The following is a 17452-nucleotide window of genomic DNA, read 5'->3' as shown; positions in this document are numbered from 1 at the left end:
AATTAATTTTCTTTCCATTTAAATTTGAGAATCAGAGAGGTTATACACATGCAGATTATAGGAAAAAATGCAGAAGCAGAGACGGACACAAAAGCACTCGTGCTACATAAAAAAACTTCAAGATAAAAATTTATTTCTGGACATTTGAACAGACAGCACAAACATATCAAACAACAGGGATATAAATTTGTCAACAGATTTGAACACAATCAAAATATATACTAAAGTTTCAAAACAGAAAATATGAAAGTTTTTGGTTTACATGATGGTAAAATATCACAGTGCAATATTATCTTAGATAATGTGACTAGAAAAAAAGGAAAAATTAAAATAATACTTATTCACATTAAATGCGTTACAAATATAAAAAATATGATAGATGCAAAGTTTTTAAAAGCAATGATGAAGGATGCATTCAAGAAAAAGTTTTGATCTAGATTCATAATGATCACCTCTGTCTTGTTGCATGTACAATAACTGTGGCAGGATCAGCTTTTGCAATTTCACTTTCTCGAACTGCTTCTGCTAAGCTTTTAGATACTGATCTTCTTAACCTACAAATGTCAGTTTCTTATAATTAAAAACAAAAATCAGAAAAATGAAATAGTTTAGAACTTTGAAATGTTTACATTGCTCAAATTTTTCAATTTACTTTACTCAATAAATAGATCTTTAAAGAAGTATTCAATAGTTAATTTGTTCCAAGTTAAAATTACCAAAAAGATCAAATTAAATAAATAATTTCAAAAAACTGATGTGGTATAACTTGATTAAAAACTATATTAGTTTAAAAAACAAAGAAATTAGAAATAACAATCAATATGTTTCAAGCACTCAAAAATAGATGCCCATTTTCAAGACTTGCTAGACGTGAATGAGAAGAAACAAAAGTGATTAGAGAAATAAAACGTACAGTTGGCAGCGAAGAAGATGAAAAAATAAAGGTGAGAAACAAAACTAGAAAAACTAAAATAGTTGAGGGAAAAAAACAGATGAAAAACAATTCGAGAAAAACCACAGTGGCCGGAAGGAGTAAAATGCATTTCCATGATCTATGGAGAGGCGGTAAGGAACTAATGTCATTAACAAGGGAATCAGCATTCATATTAATAAATTATCTTTATATGAAAATTTTGTTTCTTCTCATTCATATCTGGCAAGTCTTGAAAATGGTTGCTTATTTTTGAGTGCTTGGAACATTTTGATTTATTTTAAATTTGTATATTTTTGAAACAAATGAAGTTTTCAATCCAGTAATACCAAAGGGATCATAAAAAAATCTGCAATTTAAACATTTTTGAAGTTAAACCCTTAAAAACTTCTAAATGAATTTAAGGTTTAGTTAATGGTGCTTAGATACCCATAAATTTTTTTTTTAAGATCTAACCAATATTTTTACTTTAAACACAGACTTTAAGTGTAACTTTGACTGTAGAATGGTTTGATAATAGTAGATAGTTATAATGTAAACAATACTTACACTTTAAAGATAAAATCTCCAAGGAGAGTAAAAAATGGAATAATTATAACACCCATCCAAAATACTCCTGATGACAATAAAAATTGGTCCTGAAAAAATTAATAAAGTTAATTTCACTAAGTTGACAATAAACAGATTTAAAAAATACATTTTACCAATTAGTTCACTTTAATCAAGTTCAACTATATAAATAGACAAAACCAACTATAAAAATTAAATTGAAAATTGCATTTTGTAGAATTCAACTGTATTTTGTAAAATTCAATTGTATTTTGTAGAACTAAACTGTATTTTATAGAATTAATTTGTATTTTGTTTACATAAAAATGAGGGAAAATTATCAATTAAAATAATCATTTTAGAAAAGTAATAAAATCTAATCATATTTACTTACCATGCCAACCATATCTGCTGCAATAGGAAAAGTTGGCCACATATTGCTATAACCCCACAAGAAAATAAACCAGCTAGCTATACTTCCCCAAATGGCCAAATGAGTAAGCTACAAATAAAAAAAAAAAATATTTTTTACAAAAATTGTTTTTAAAATCCACTCATCGATATGCAAAGGTAAAAAACTGGACCAATTTCAGATATGAAGAATGATACTTAATTATACTGTTTTATTTTTAAATTATATTTTTATGTTATTGTGGTTTTAATAATAATTAGAACGAGTTATATAAGTTATGAAATAAATAATTTGACTACTAAAAAAAGATGTTCACGGCCAAATTTAGAATTACGCAGCAATATACATTTTTCTGACCAGAATCCAAATTTTTACTGCCCTTTTGATTACCTAAAAATATCTAATAGTTTTTTCATTATTATACAGTTTGAAGAAGAAAAAAAAGTTTAACTAACTCCAATTCCCTCTTACTTTTGTTTGATTTTAATTACATTATTTAACATTTATTTTACGGCATTTTAGCTAAAATAATAGCTAAAAAGAAATGTTAATGAAGAAAGAATATCTTTTATGAATTTGTATATATAATGACATAAATAATCATTAGCAAATAACTTATTTGTAATTTTTGCCAACTTTTAAGGACAGAAAATAGAGATGAAATTTTCCATACACTTCTTCTACTACCAAAGTTGATGATCAAAGATAAGGAAGAGTTAAGAGCTTGCAAGTTGGATAAAAGTAAAAAGTGGAAGCTTATATTCTGTTGAAAAAATCATTTAAAATTTATAGTATTAACTTAAATTTTATAATAGAAATACATAAAAAATTTGAATTTTAATAGTTGTTATTTCAATATTTTCCAAGTTCCTTATCAGAATTGAAAGAGTTTTGCTTTATTAACTAAAGCGAGCCATATAAAGTCACAGGGTCATATGCAATTATACTCATTGCTTCCCCTTGTCTTAGTGATTATATTATTAGAACCATTCACTTACCCATGTCCAAGCATTCATTTCTAAACCAGCTTTCATACAAACAGTTATCACCACAAACTGAAAAAATAAAATGTATCAATTAAATATTTATGTTGCAAATATATTATAAGAGATAATCAGCCAATATTTTGGTACTGACAGTGTAAACCATGTTTCCAAAAAGAAGATAGCCACCATCTCTTCCGTTAGCCCAAACAATATCTGAAGCAAAAGTGTATATTATTAAAGAAAGCAAATTTAAATTGTTGAATATTAAAAGGAAAATATGAAACTTATTTACCATGATCAACACTCAAGTATGTTAGCCAAAACAATAGTATAGAATGAGCAATTGAATCAAAAATCCAAACCCAAAAAACCTACAGAGGAAAAAAAAACAATTACATTCTAAGTACAAAATACAAAACAGGTAATAATTACACGAAGAGGTCTACAAAAGTTCAATATTTCTAGGCGCCAGCATGTTAATGAATGAAAAGTAGCATAAAAGCCTGCATTAAAAAAAAAAATGTAATCACAAACATTTTAAACCTTATTACATAGTACATGCTTTTTGATTCCTTTGTTATCAACATCAGTTCCTCTTCCTCACCGCCACCTAATAGCATGTGGAAATGTATTTTACCCCGATTTGCCTCTCTCCGCCAGTGGTTTTACTTGTTCTGATCTTTCCTCCTCATTTTTGCTACGCTCTCAACTATTGTGGTTTTCTAGTATAGTTTCTCACCTTTACTTTTAGTTTACATCCTTACGTTTTATATTTCAAATCAATGCTTTTCTTATTAACGTCTGACAAGTCTTGAGAATGGGTGACTATTTTTGTGCACTTGAGACACGTCGTCCATTGGAATAGTTTTGAAGCCAGTGAAGTTTCTTAATCAAGTATCACACGCCGTTTGATTTTTAAAGACAAATACCAATCCTAAACAGATTATTTTAGTTCAAATCTTGTTGTCAAGGAAGGTTCATTTTAAGATCTGAATGCTAATAGAAAAAGTAAATTTTAAGAATGTCGTGGCCAAACGGAAAAAAAAAACTCCTCCCTCCTTCACTTTTTTAGACCCATATGAGAAAATAATTTGTAGAGCCTTGACATTAAGATCTAGAGCCTTGATCTAAAATATATGTAAATAAAATAATGATGTAATATGGAGAAGTAGTTAAACAATATTGTATTTATAGTTTACAAATGGTAAAAAGGCTTTCTGTTTTTGTTCTTTTTTTTAAAATTTCAGATCGTGCAACATGATGAAGAAGTGCTTTTAAAACCATGAATGGCAAAGAAGTTGTGGTGTTGGAACGTGCCTGTAACTGTTATATTACCTTTTTTCTTTGTTTTATAAATTTGATTTCCTTCCTCAAAAAACAAAGTTTTTGTGCTCATAGTTGCATCGAGGGATTTCTATGAATTGAAAACTTTCTAAATAATAAATAGGAGAAATCCATAATAACATAATTAATAATCTAGATAATGTAAAGGGTTGATAAATCTTATTATAATAGGTGTGATAAAGTTAAGAGTTCCACCATGTATTTATATCAATATTTGAAAAAAAAAAACCTTAAAAATAATTAACATTCAATTAATAATTTTTTAATATTAAAATAAAACCAATAATAATAATAAAATTAACCAATTTTTTTTTGTTGTAAAAATCAATGAATTCAAGTCATATATAACATTATTACAACAGTGAACACAACATTTTAATGGACATTAAAAACAACATTCATAAATTTGTTGCACACGTACTTGAACATTAAAGAATTCTGATGACTGTGATGTTTTATACAAAGCAGGAAATTTAAGCATGGTTTCTGCACTACAGGTACGGTCGAACAAACCTATAGCCAACGGCGGAGCAGCTGTAAATATCTGTAATACACAGTTTAAGAAGTTTTAATAAAAAGAATTCTGCACCTATCAAAATATTTCATTCAAACTAAGAACAAATAATGTGGTTTTAGGATTAAAAGCAATTATTTTAAATTACTTAAGTGATTATCACAGATGAAGTTTAATAATTACATTTGTAACTCAATTTAGTCTAATTTTCCCAGAAAATTTTCATTTAACGCTTGTTCAAGAATGCAAAATTAAAATTAAAAAAAATTAAATTTTTAAAAATAAACAGCTATTGCTCGTACTAAATTAGAGATGCAAAATACAAATATTCGGTATTTAGCCTATACTGCACAACACGGAATATCCATTTCGGACGAATAATGGAAACAAAATCACTCAGAATTTTACTAATTTCAATTGACATATTTTAAATAACACAACTTGTTTCACTAGTTATGCATCACTTCTAATGTGTTACACATTGAGTAAACTTAAACAATTCTTAAATTTATAATATTTTTTTTTAAAAATTGACATAAGTTAATTTTTATTTACATAATATTTTATCAATCAATTTTATGAACAATATATTGCTCAATTATTTATTTACAAAAAAAAATATCATTTAATATCAATAAGAATGTACACATGTTTGCAGATATAGAAATATTTTCTTAGAATACTACATTTAGAAATTATAATTTTTCTTTGACTTCAGAGAGGTTAAGGTACAAAATATAAATGAAATGAGATCAAACTTAGCCTTAGAATTAAAGCAGAAAAACATTATTAACAAAATATTAGAGCAATATACTTCGATTGTCAGTAGATTTGAAAATAACTATAATAACTGAACACTCAGCATCTTTCCCGCCCATTTACAGCTATATGCAAATGTCTATTGAGTGTCTCTTGTGAAAGGTCCGATCGAAAGATAAATTATTTTGTGAAGGGTCCATTTTTAAGTTAAAATATTTTGTCAAGGATCCGTTTTTATGAAAAGATATTTTGTGAAGGGTCCGTTAAACAGACCCCTGATACTGCAAGTTAGCAACTATTTGTTTTTAAAATGTTTATAATTGTAGTGAAGAATAAGAAAAAAATTTAAAGGAAAAATATTTCATAATTTATGTAAATTAATCCTTCATTTTCATGTTAACAAATATATACTTATGTTCCATAAGGGCCATAATTAGTATATACTTACAGAATCCATAAGATTATCACACTAGAAGTCAAAATTTAAAGGGAAAGATATAAACAGCTTTTAAAAGTCTGACGAATCATTATCATGGTATATCAGATAAAAGAACATGTGAAAAACAATTGCTAAATCAATGAAATCCACATTCTGAATTTAATTTAAATCACTTGATTGTCTCTCAACTGTATACTATTAAAATAAATTTCTCTAATAATCAGTTGCAACAAGCATTGACAGTTAAGGTATTGAACTGTCAATGGGAAGAACCTATGGCAGCTTGAAACCCATTCTGCTTCAAATGGATGGGTACCAGGTTGGCTGAGAAGTGAGAGGGGCTGGTGCACAACGCTGATCACATTGCTACCATCATGCTGTTGGTCACAGAGCTGTGGAACCTTAAGCTGCATGACCACCAAGTCCTCAACACGCTGTTTTAGGAATGCTTTCATAGGTTGTAACATCACAAAATGACAACTATTTATAGCCAATGAATAACAAAGAATTCAATTCAGAAACCAACTAGGCTTAGAATTTTGTTCTTCTACTTTCTTTTGTTCTACTACTCTTCCTGTTTTCTGCACTAAATTGATTTTGCAAGTAATTTATTCACGTTAAAATCTACCAGATAGTTAATCACCAGATAGTTTATTTGAGCATGTAGCTAAAGGTAGTTACAAAAATAAGTTTATTAAATTTCAATTAACAGGAATCCCACTCCAGGTTTTGTATAAGAAAAAACTAAATTTTTATAAGTTAAAAACATTTTTCATATAAGAAAAAAATTAGAATTTTTTGGAAGAAACACATTTTGCAGCTAAAGAAACCACTTTTGAAGCAGATAGACACACATCAAATATCATAATAAATAAAATACTTCCTTCGAGGACTAACTTTGGAATTACTTTTTGTATTATCAACACTTTTTACACTTTTGTTTTCTTCATGTTAATTGAATAATTCTCACTGAAGACAGCCAATATTTAATTTTTCATTGAATCCCATGATCTTGAATAAACTAAAGTTACGTTTCGATCTTATAAATCTGCCTAATCGTGCATGAAGGAGAAAAACTCCATAAGAAAAAAAAAATGCTGGTAAGGGAGGAATAAAAGTTTTTTGCAATAACAGGACCCTATTTGCACAAATTCACAAAAGCAGGACCCTGGTAGAAAGAATGACATACTTAACATTTATTTTATATTCCCAAATTACGAGTATTTTTTTCACCAATTTTACAAAAACGGATCTTTTAAAAAATGTTTTTACAGACCCCTGAATGAACTTATTATTTTTATAGTTTTTATTCATTCTTTTCTCAACATTGATGATGATTAATCAAAGTTGATAATTTTTTGTTATTTTCTCTCAATAGAGTATTAAATTGCAACACATATTATGAAAACAAAGATTTCAATTTTTTACAAAGATTTTGAAAGTATAAAGTTTGCTTAAAATAGAACATATCGCATGTTGTGACAGTATTAGCTGAAGAGATTACATTTGAAAGCAACATTATGCAAATTTATTGAAAAAAAATTTCAGGTTTCATGACATGTTTTCTTCACTTACCACATTATATAAGCCGATCGTCCACCGTTCGAAAAGAGTTTGACCAGACCAGCCACTGACTATTGCAAACCATAGCTGTAGAAGGAAAAAAAGAAAAAATTAAATTTATTCAAAAACTGACTGAACTGTAAACATTATGAATCCTTTTCAAAATCGATACTCACCTCTATGACATATAAACAGATATTTTTGTGAAAGGAATATAAAATAAGCTTGCATAATCGTGCATGACTCCAAGCTCCATGGACAAACAAGAGACGAGTCAAATAACGAAACTATAAAGTTTTAAAAATTAGATATAACAAAATTCTATGCAAAGGGATACAATACAAAAAGATATCTTAACTACTTCATAAAAATAATACTGGAAAGAAAGTGATAATTACAGTAAATAAAGTTGTTACCTAAGGATTCTGAGAAAAATAAAGAATTTCTTCCCACAATTTGTCTCTTAGATGTAGTTTAAAAGTAATCTTTACAGTGAATTTCAAAATTTTAATATATTATTTAAAAAAATTATTATTATATTATTACTGTTTAGTAAAATTTAAAAGATTTTTTTAAAGTTGTAACGGTTTAATGAACATGTAATGGTTGGTTGAAAAAGCTTTCAAATTTGTAAATTTAAAAAAAAAAAAAAAAAAAAAAAAAAAAANTAAAAAAAAAAAAAAAAAAAAAAAACTAGAAATGAAATTTTAAAAAAAATCTGTAGCTTTAGAAGCAAAACTTATTTGCCCACCCAAATTTGGCAAGATCAAACATTAGTATAAATGCAACAAAAAATTTGTTTCCAAGTGTACTTTATTAAATGGTTGGAAAAAACAAATAGATAATTTCATAAAAATTAAAAATTTTGACTTCTAACAGTCTAAGTCTACTCTTTTTCAAAAAATGTTCAACTTTTAAAATGTTGTTCTGATTATCTAGTTTAAAAAATTTTATGTTAAAATTATTTTTGAAACACAAGTTGATAAAAAATAAAACACTTAATTCTCATCACTGATAATTTAGGTAATTTATTTGGAAACCTAAATTAAAGTTCTTGCACTAAAAAAAAAAAAAAANAAAAAAAAAAAAAAAAAAAAAAAAAAAAAAAAAAAAAAAAAAAAAAAAACTAGTTGAGAAAAATAGAAAATTTTTAGTTTTATTTTAAAGTTACATAGTTAGTAAAATTTAAACTATGAAATTTACAGACAAAACTTTGCACAAAATTCAATTTGTAAACGTCAAAATAAACAGTGAAATAACAATAATTTAGACCAGTGGTCCCCAACCTGAGGCATATCGCCCCAAAGGTGGTGATATGGCTCCTCAGAGAGGCTACAGTCTTCAAGTGGGCGATGACTATTCAAAAGAAAAAATTTGCAACTAATAATAATATATGACTTGCACCGATAATAGTGCTGACGTAAAAATAACCCCAATGGAAGATGGACCATAAATTAAGAGTCCCTTTGCTGTCAGGCTAACTATGGGAGGTTTTCGTGGTATATCTCCATGTAATGCAAATACAGTTTAGTTCCCTTAAAAGTCCTTCACAAAGCCAAATTTCCTTCAATACTTGATCTAGGAGTTTTCTTGCCTTTTGGATTGGGTTCAAAATTACAAAGAATACTGAGTTGAACATTAATAGGGGTAAACCAAAAATTGGGTCGGCTGTTCAATGACGTTTATAAAATAAAATAAATAATAATAAAGAAAAGTCCGCAAATCGCTTCTCATCTGGGTCCCGTCAACAGATGTAGTCGAAAGAAGACTTAATTCGGTTGTCCAACTTCTCATAAAACAAAGAAGTAGGTTGGACAATTGCTTTAAAGAAGATAAATCTGACCAACATAAAGTCTGATATTCAAGCTTTAATTGAAATCTACCAAGCACAAGGCAGTCATTGTAGAGGTAAAAACGAACAATTGAGTCTTGAAATTTTCAGTTTTTTTCTTTTCATTTTAATTTTCAACGTTTCAATTTTGTCGTTCAACGTTTTCAATTTTAATAGATTACATTAAAAAAGTAATTTTTGAAATTTTTTTAAGGGATACAATATTTTTTTAAAAAAAATTTCGGAAGTGACTGGATTAAATTGCTTTATTATTTAAATTTGAATTTAAATTAAAATCAAGTATAATTTAGCATATGTTCAAATTTATTGATGCTCACTTGCAACAATGTATGTTTTTTTCTGTTTCAATCAAAAAGAAAAAAGGGATGATAAATGTCAGCCAACTTCTAGAGGGAGGTGGTGAGCAACAAACGGTTGGGAACCACAGATTTAGACAATAAAAATATTTCATTAAAATCTGTTTATTTAGAACACATACCTGAGCAATTGAATAATCAGAGGCGCAAGTAGCTTGTAAACCTTCCACTCCACTTATTCCAATACCAACATGAGCAGACTAAAAATAAGTATGCATGTAAGTATTTACATGTACAAGTTTGTATAGGTAAAAGCACAAAAACATTTTAACTGTCTTGTCCCTTCGCAGTGATAAATGAATATATATATATAATATCGATATATACATTTTTACTTCAATTCACATTCCAATTTTAGAGAAGTCTTCTTTTTAATCAGTTTATAGGCATACAAAAATTTATACTTGAGATATTGACAATTTTAAGGTTTTGAGAAATTTTTTTTGTATATCTCATTTTAATATTATTTTTTAGCATTGCATGAATAAATTCGCAAGTTTTCTTAAAAAATAGTTACATAAATAGTCGCGTAAATTTTTACAGTAAAAAAGTAAGCACCTGAATCATAGCTACATCATTTGCTCCATCTCCAATAGCTAAAGTCACAGAATGAGTAGCCATATGAACCATATCCACAATTTCAGCTTTTTGTATTGGAGAAACTCTGAAAATTTTACATAAAATAAATTAAAATCAGAAAATAAAAATAAAAGATGTCATGTATCCAAATGCATTGGTACAACTGACTCTGTTGAGACGGAAATTTATGTGTGGTTGGAGTTTGTATAATAATATTGAACAATTGAAGATTGTGAACAGGGTGCGTAGCCAAATCTTTGAATTAAAAATAAGCACTTTTTTAAAAACTTTTCAAGCACTCAAAAAATTCATATTCAATCAGTGATATCATTGAAAAACAAAAACTTTTTATAAACAGTTTTAGCGTTAAAAAAAACCCAAAAAGAAACAGATGTAAATCGAAACAATCAGTACTTTCCCACATCATCGAGTGAATTCAACTTGACCCTGAACTCAGAACAAAAGTACCTGTACCCCCTACGTCAAAAAAGTGTTAGAAGTAAAATAAAATAAACAATAATAAAATTAAAATAAATTAAAAACATTTCATAAGGATCTGATATTCTCCATCTGAATTGGAGCACTCGGGGTTCGGTTTCAAGTGCGCGTGCTTGCGCAAGTCATAACGTGGGTACGACATGAAGTCCGCGTGAATGATTGCGTACCAAACACTCCCATTTTTTGTGAAATGCATGGGATCCACCAGATATCACTGAAGGGAGAAAAAAAATTATTCAGGGAAAAAAAGCACTTTTTAAAAACGCCAGCTGAAAAATGCACCTTTAAAAGCTTTTAAAAACGAAATCCCCAAAAAAGCACCTTTAAGTACCTTTTACAAACGCTACGCACCCTGTGTGAAGAAAACTGGATAATGAAAATGACAGTTGAAGATGAAAACTGGATCANCATGCGCAAGTCATAACGTGGGTACGACATGAATGATTACGCGTGATCCGCGTGAATGATTACGTACCAAACACTCCATTTTTCGTGAAATGCATGGGATCCACCAGATATTACTGAAGGGGAAAAAAATTATTCAGGGAAAAAAAGCACTTTTTAAAAACGCCAGCTGAAAAATGCACTTTTAAAAACGAAATCCCCAAAAAAGCACCTTTAAGTACCTTTTACAAACGCTACGCACCCTGTGTGAAGAAAACTGGATAATGAAAATGACAGTTGAAGATGAAAACTGGATCATAATTATAATAAAACTTTTATTTAGTAGAATTTGTAGAGCTCAAAATCTGAATATATTTTATCCATGATAATGTTCAAAGTTAAAAAAATTTAGCATAGTAATATTAATAAGGACAGGCCATAGGAGACAAATCCCCCATGACCTGCCTAATCAAAAGCCAAATTAAAATGTAATTCAATTGTTCCCAACAGACATTAGAATCATGAGAAGAGAACGATAGTTGGTGATTTATCAAAAAAAAAAAAAAAAAAAAAAAAAAAAAAAAAAAAAAAAAAAAAAAAGAAAAAAAAAAACATAGCCAAAAATAAAGTCAACCCCCATAATCAATATAAGGTTTGAAAAATACCTTGGCGGTCACGAATCGCCAACAAGACTGTTAGAATTATTATAACCATGTAACTGAAACATATTTGTGGTAAGAAATTTGAGAATAAAGAATTATAAATAGATTTTTGTTTTCGATTAGGCGCGACAGTGAATTAACGAGTCTGGATTAGTATTGAAATAAAAAGTTAGCCGTTACATTGATCAATAAGAAAAGAATAAAATATTTTATGTTCACCTTAATAAAGATTAAACTTATTGATTTAATTTGAATATAATTTGACTAAGAATGTTTAAAAAGAGTAAGTTTAAGTAATTAAAGATATTTTAAAAGTCACGAAATGTGTAATGCCATAATGTAATTGTGGCATCACAGACTCCTTTGCTCATTATAATAATTTCGAAGAATTTGAAAATAACCCAGTAGAAATTCTTTCAGATTGTCATATTATATAGATAATTATGTTTGATGTCCATATGACAATGCAGTATATACTTATGATTACATGTGTGAAGTAACTATACATCCTTTATTCAAAATGAATTGAAGATGCTTGACATTTATTAATATCTAAAGCAGTGTTTCCCAAAATTATGTTTTTTGAGTACCCTTTCTAAATTTTTTGTAACACTGCATAACAGTAATAAAAAAATTAATGTATTTCTTAGTATAAAAAAAATTGCACGAAAGTTCAAAATCACAACTAGCTGTTAACTCTGCAAAAAATAGCCAATAGAAAAATACGTAGTCGTAAATTTTCACAGCTAGCTTTGTTTTTAAATAACATTTTTTGAAATTTTCGTTTCTTGCAAGATATTTCGCATAAGAACATGTACTCCTGCTAAACTGTTCCTGTACCCCTAGGGGTGCGTGTACCACACTTAGGGAAACACTAATCTAAAGAAATGATGGTCCAAAAATTTTTTTTGGAAACTTTTGTCCAATCAAATAATTAAATTTCGGTGGCTTTATTGGAATGAACGTTTCAGCAAGAATGTTCTTATATGCTAAATTTTTTCTATGGTATAGATCCTACTACATACCCTCCAACTGCTACGGAATTTCCGTAGTTTCAGAAATCTTCTTTTCAGACGGTAGCAAAATTAATGTCTTAATATTTTAAAAAAATTAATTTTAGCGTAACTTGTCCACTATTACTTATAAAAGTGCAGGCCATATGGCTAGATTCTTAAGTTCTGATAAAAGTCTTATGAGAGATACATTTGCTTTAAAAATTTCTACTTTGGTTCGCTACCACTAGAAAGAATTATTTTCAAAATCCTCATAAGTTGGAGGGTATGCTACTATAGTTTCAAAGACTGTATAAAATATTGACAGCCATTCAATTTGAAATAAAATCTGTATTTTGAATAATGTACTATAATTATTACTAATGAAATGCTAAGATTAAATTTAATTTCTATACATATATAAATGTTCAACTACAAATCTAAACATCTATTTCTCGCTAAATTATGCTAAAATTTGATGCATAAGAAAGAGACAATCTATATTACTTGATTAAAAACTTCAAACAAACTGGTAATAACAGTCAACATGTTTCAAGTGCTCAAAAATCGGCACATTACCAAGAATATGGGAAATCATCAATTTCTGCACATTGTTGGAATCTTGGGCATAAATTCAATTTCAGCAATGCCAAAATTATTTTCACCCCATTCACATCAGTTCAACTTGATGTCCTAGAATCTAGATTTATTTATATGAAAGCTGATTCCCTTGTTAGCAGCAATAATACCTCATCGCCTAACCATAGCATGTGAAAATACATTTTACTCTGATTTTCCTTGCTCTGTTTTTCATTTTTTGTTCTCTGTCGGCTACTGTAGTTTTCGTAGTTTTGTTTCTCACCTATATTTTTTCCATTTTTTTTATGGCTAACTTAATTTTTTAACTTCGAATCATTTTTGTTTCTTCTCGTTCATGTTGAAAATGGGCGTCTATTTTTGAGCCATTGAAACATGTCGACTGTTATTTCTAATTTATATTTTGGAAACGAATGAAGTTTTTAATCAAGTCTTATCACTTCAGTTTCATGGTATTATTCATTTAAGACAATCTATAAGAAACCACAAGTTTTTGCAAACTCAATTGTTTTTCCTCAGGAAGTTTTAATATGAAAACCAAGCATAGGAGTATTAAGTATGTTGCAAAAAAAAAAAAAAAAAAATGATAGTTACCTGCAGCAAATAACACTTTTGCAGGACATAGCAATATCCACAAAATCCCTTCGAACATCAGAAGACAATGCATATTTCAAAGTCTGTGAGAATAGAAATTATTAATTATTGAATCAAAATTGAAAGTTAAAATGGCAACATTTATTTAAAAATGGAAACAAGTTTTTATTTGTTGCAAAACAAAATCAGAAAGAAAACAAAAACTTACTTTGCCATCAACAATCAGAGCAACATCATGTTCTTTTCTGAGCAAATCCCCAAAATCTTGGGTATGTCGTCGAATAGCTTCCCGAGTGTTCTGGAAGAAAAAAAATCATAACATGACCAATAAATAAGCTATTTGACTTACTTTTTCAAGTATCAAATTTTTTAAACAGTAAAAATTTCTATAATGTTACCTTAAAAAAATAATAGATTGTGCTCTGAATTATAAGTAAAAAGTTGAAAAATTTTAATTTATACAAACACTGGAGACTCCTTCTCCCTTTTTATGTAAATAAATGATTTAGAGTTAACTTTGATAACAAACTTTTAAGTGATATGTAACGTAAAACACGATAGCTTTGTTGCACTTTTTTCATTAAAATAAAAATTCACGTTATATGCTTTGAAAAACTGGGAATATGACGGGGTACAATTTAGGTAGATGAGATCAACTGTTGCAGTGGAATTAGTAACTAAGTATCTTAAAGTTACGTATTGAATGTTATTATTTGTGAAGTTTTCTAATAAGCACTGCTAAAGCTTGCTTTTTCCATAGAATTTATAAAAAAAATATTTTTACTAAATAAAAAACTGTAATTTCATGCAAAAATTATGAACTGGATTATTTAAAAAAGTCCACATTTGAGCGAATGTTTATCACTTGAAAGTTGTAGAATATTACAGAATCTTTGTTAAAGAATCTTTACATTGATTGTGACATTTTTTTTCAACAGTGTTCTCAGTTAGTGTGAATGATATAATTTCCAAAATAATAACTTTTTCCTATTCTCTTTAAGGTACTACAAATTGATATTGATACTACAAACACATTGAGACGTTACATACATGATTTATAAATTTAATTCTTTTCTGAATAAAATCAATGCAACAGCAAAAATATTTTTTAAACTACTAAATATTCAATCAAATGAATTATTATACAGAGATGAAATAATTCCTTTAGTTTTGTAAAAATGTATTTTTTTTAAAGCAGAGATTTTTATATTTTATTTTTTTTAGCAGAGACATGTCTGAATCCCTATAAACAAAGGATGATTTAAATATGATTTTTGTAAAACATTTCAATAATTTTGACATGCAAAATATTCACGGCTTTTTTAACAATAAACTTCACAATGAAATACTAAAACTGAATTACAGAACACTTAAACTAATTTGGTACATTTCCTAATTGACATGAAAATAAGCACAAATCAATAAAAAACTGAAATGCATGCAAGGATGCATCAATTACAAAATCACGTCATAAAGATAAGTTACAAATGCTTACGTCTAAGCTGTTTTCATTGATTACTAACAGAGCCATAGTTTGGGTAAGTAATTTGCATGAATAACCTACAAAAATCATACACACATTGTATTAACAGTCTGAAACTAATCAAAGCATAATTAATATTTAGCTATAATAACATTAAAAAGCAATAATTTAACTAAGAAATATCTAATGCATTCATGCAGGTTATGAAGCAATTACGAATAAGTATATAGTTCTAGATTTATTTAAATAACTACTTTAAAAAAAAAACTTTTTAGAAATATCATGAAATTTTTTATATTTTAAGCCATAAATTTATTTTATAACCACTTTATCTTTTAATTATCTTACTCTGATGATTCTAATTAAATATCACGGACTTGAACATTCAAGTACAAGCTGACTTTCTTTTATTTAATTTATCATTTCAAAATCAGCAACTTTTTTCTATAAATACTTGCTCTATTCTTTAAATAAAAGATGTAGGATAAATTTTAAAGCTCTCATTTAAACTCTAAATGTCTGACAGAACAGATCAGTTTAATTTACATCATTTCAAGACTTATTTGCTTTGGAAAAAAAGTAAATAATATTAAAGCTATTTCATACATTTTTAGTCTTTCACCTTAACTTTAAATGTTAAGCTACTCATTATAATTAAAATCACAGTCCTAAACATTTTTTGAAAATTTTAAACACTTCCCATTAAAAAAACAACAACATTGAATAACCTGGATATCTTATCATATGCACTTAAAATTTTACCCAGCATTAAGCTTATAATCAGCGTTAGAAATTAAAATGTAATAGTCTGAAGCCAATGGCACCTAAATCTTTTCCTTTAGCTAAAAAAATGGTACAACTAAGCATAATTTTAAAATTATTTTTTAATTACAATATTTATCTTCTTTTTTTAATAACTTTTAGTAAGAACTTTTTCAGGGTTCATTCTAAATCCTGAAAAGGGCAGAGTGCCTCTCAATAATGGAATTGAGTTTCACAAAAATTTGCATAGCTTTTAAAAACCTTGAAATATACAAAATTCTTAATTTCATCATTAAAAAGATTATTTTCAAAAAGAAGTAGTTAAAAATAATTCCTCAGTTAAATTCTCACTTTCTATACAGGGTGAATAGCCAAATCTTTCAACAAAAACTAAGCACCTTTTAAGTACTATTTAAGCACTATATTAATTAATAAAATGCAAAATAATTTTCAAAGACTTTACATGACCATGATAAAATAAGTAGTTTCTGACAAAGAACTCTTTTCTTGATTATATTAGTCACCATAAAAAAATCGAGAGATTTTTGGTTCGATTTCAGAGCGTGAAAAATGAAGTATGAAATTGAGAATATCTTGCAAAGTTCAGCAAAGTTGTAGAAGAGAGTGCAAGAATCTCACAGAACCTAGCTCAGTAGACGCACATGTGGACCCGCATTCATGAATCATGTAAAATGACTGGCGCTGCCATATGCTACGGACGGACCGTACCCCGAAATGTCTTGTGGTTGAATGAAAAAATTTTTGAAAGAATAATGTGAAAACTACGCTTTAGCGTAATATGTGTCGAAAATCGACGTGGTAAAGAAAAAATGATCAGGATTTACGATAGAATGGTTGCGAGTCGAGTGAGTTAAAACTAACTCCTTGATTTTGAATTATACAAATAAAATTGTATAAAGAATATCATAAAGAATCAGCGGACATAGATGGAAAAATGAACGGAAAACGACGTAGATTAATTACTGAAATTTTGTAAATCAAGTGAGCCAAAAGGTGCAAACTCAAATTCAAAATTTGCGTGTCGGTTTAACCCGTCAAAAATATCAGATTTTTGAAAACCATGTGAAAAATGCTGTAAAAAGGGTAAATAACAACCGAAAAAAATATAATTCAAGAATTTTAAGTTGCAATGGAGTAGTAGCAAATCGGATAAGTTAAAAACTAATAAATCAAAT

General features: G+C 28.0%; 1 protein-coding gene across 7 annotated transcripts in view; it reads right to left on the bottom strand.

Moving 5' to 3' along the window:
• LOC107446997 (ATPase phospholipid transporting 8A1) overlaps window positions 1-17452 on the bottom strand; it is a 68888-nt gene that overhangs the window by 20152 nt on the left and 31284 nt on the right. For all 7 annotated transcript variants that reach the window (XM_043048171.2, XM_071185391.1, XM_071185392.1 and 4 more), the window contains 14 exons: window positions 15507-15571; window positions 14220-14309; window positions 14012-14094; window positions 10264-10369; window positions 9828-9905; window positions 7674-7784; window positions 7510-7584; window positions 4644-4766; window positions 3171-3249; window positions 3030-3091; window positions 2891-2947; window positions 1875-1982; window positions 1481-1569; window positions 453-554 (listed from right to left, as the gene is read on the bottom strand). In XM_043048171.2, the coding sequence (XP_042904105.1) occupies window positions 453-554; window positions 1481-1569; window positions 1875-1982; window positions 2891-2947; window positions 3030-3091; window positions 3171-3249; window positions 4644-4766; window positions 7510-7584; window positions 7674-7784; window positions 9828-9905; window positions 10264-10369; window positions 14012-14094; window positions 14220-14309; window positions 15507-15571 (1228 nt within the window). The remainder of the gene's footprint in view (window positions 1-452; window positions 555-1480; window positions 1570-1874; window positions 1983-2890; window positions 2948-3029; window positions 3092-3170; window positions 3250-4643; window positions 4767-7509; window positions 7585-7673; window positions 7785-9827; window positions 9906-10263; window positions 10370-14011; window positions 14095-14219; window positions 14310-15506; window positions 15572-17452) is intronic.

This window comes from Parasteatoda tepidariorum, chromosome 9, assembly GCF_043381705.1.
Source record: "Parasteatoda tepidariorum isolate YZ-2023 chromosome 9, CAS_Ptep_4.0, whole genome shotgun sequence".
In the NCBI taxonomy this organism is placed as follows: Eukaryota; Metazoa; Arthropoda; class Arachnida; order Araneae; family Theridiidae; genus Parasteatoda; species Parasteatoda tepidariorum.
This window is presented reverse-complemented; position numbering and strand designations above follow the sequence as displayed.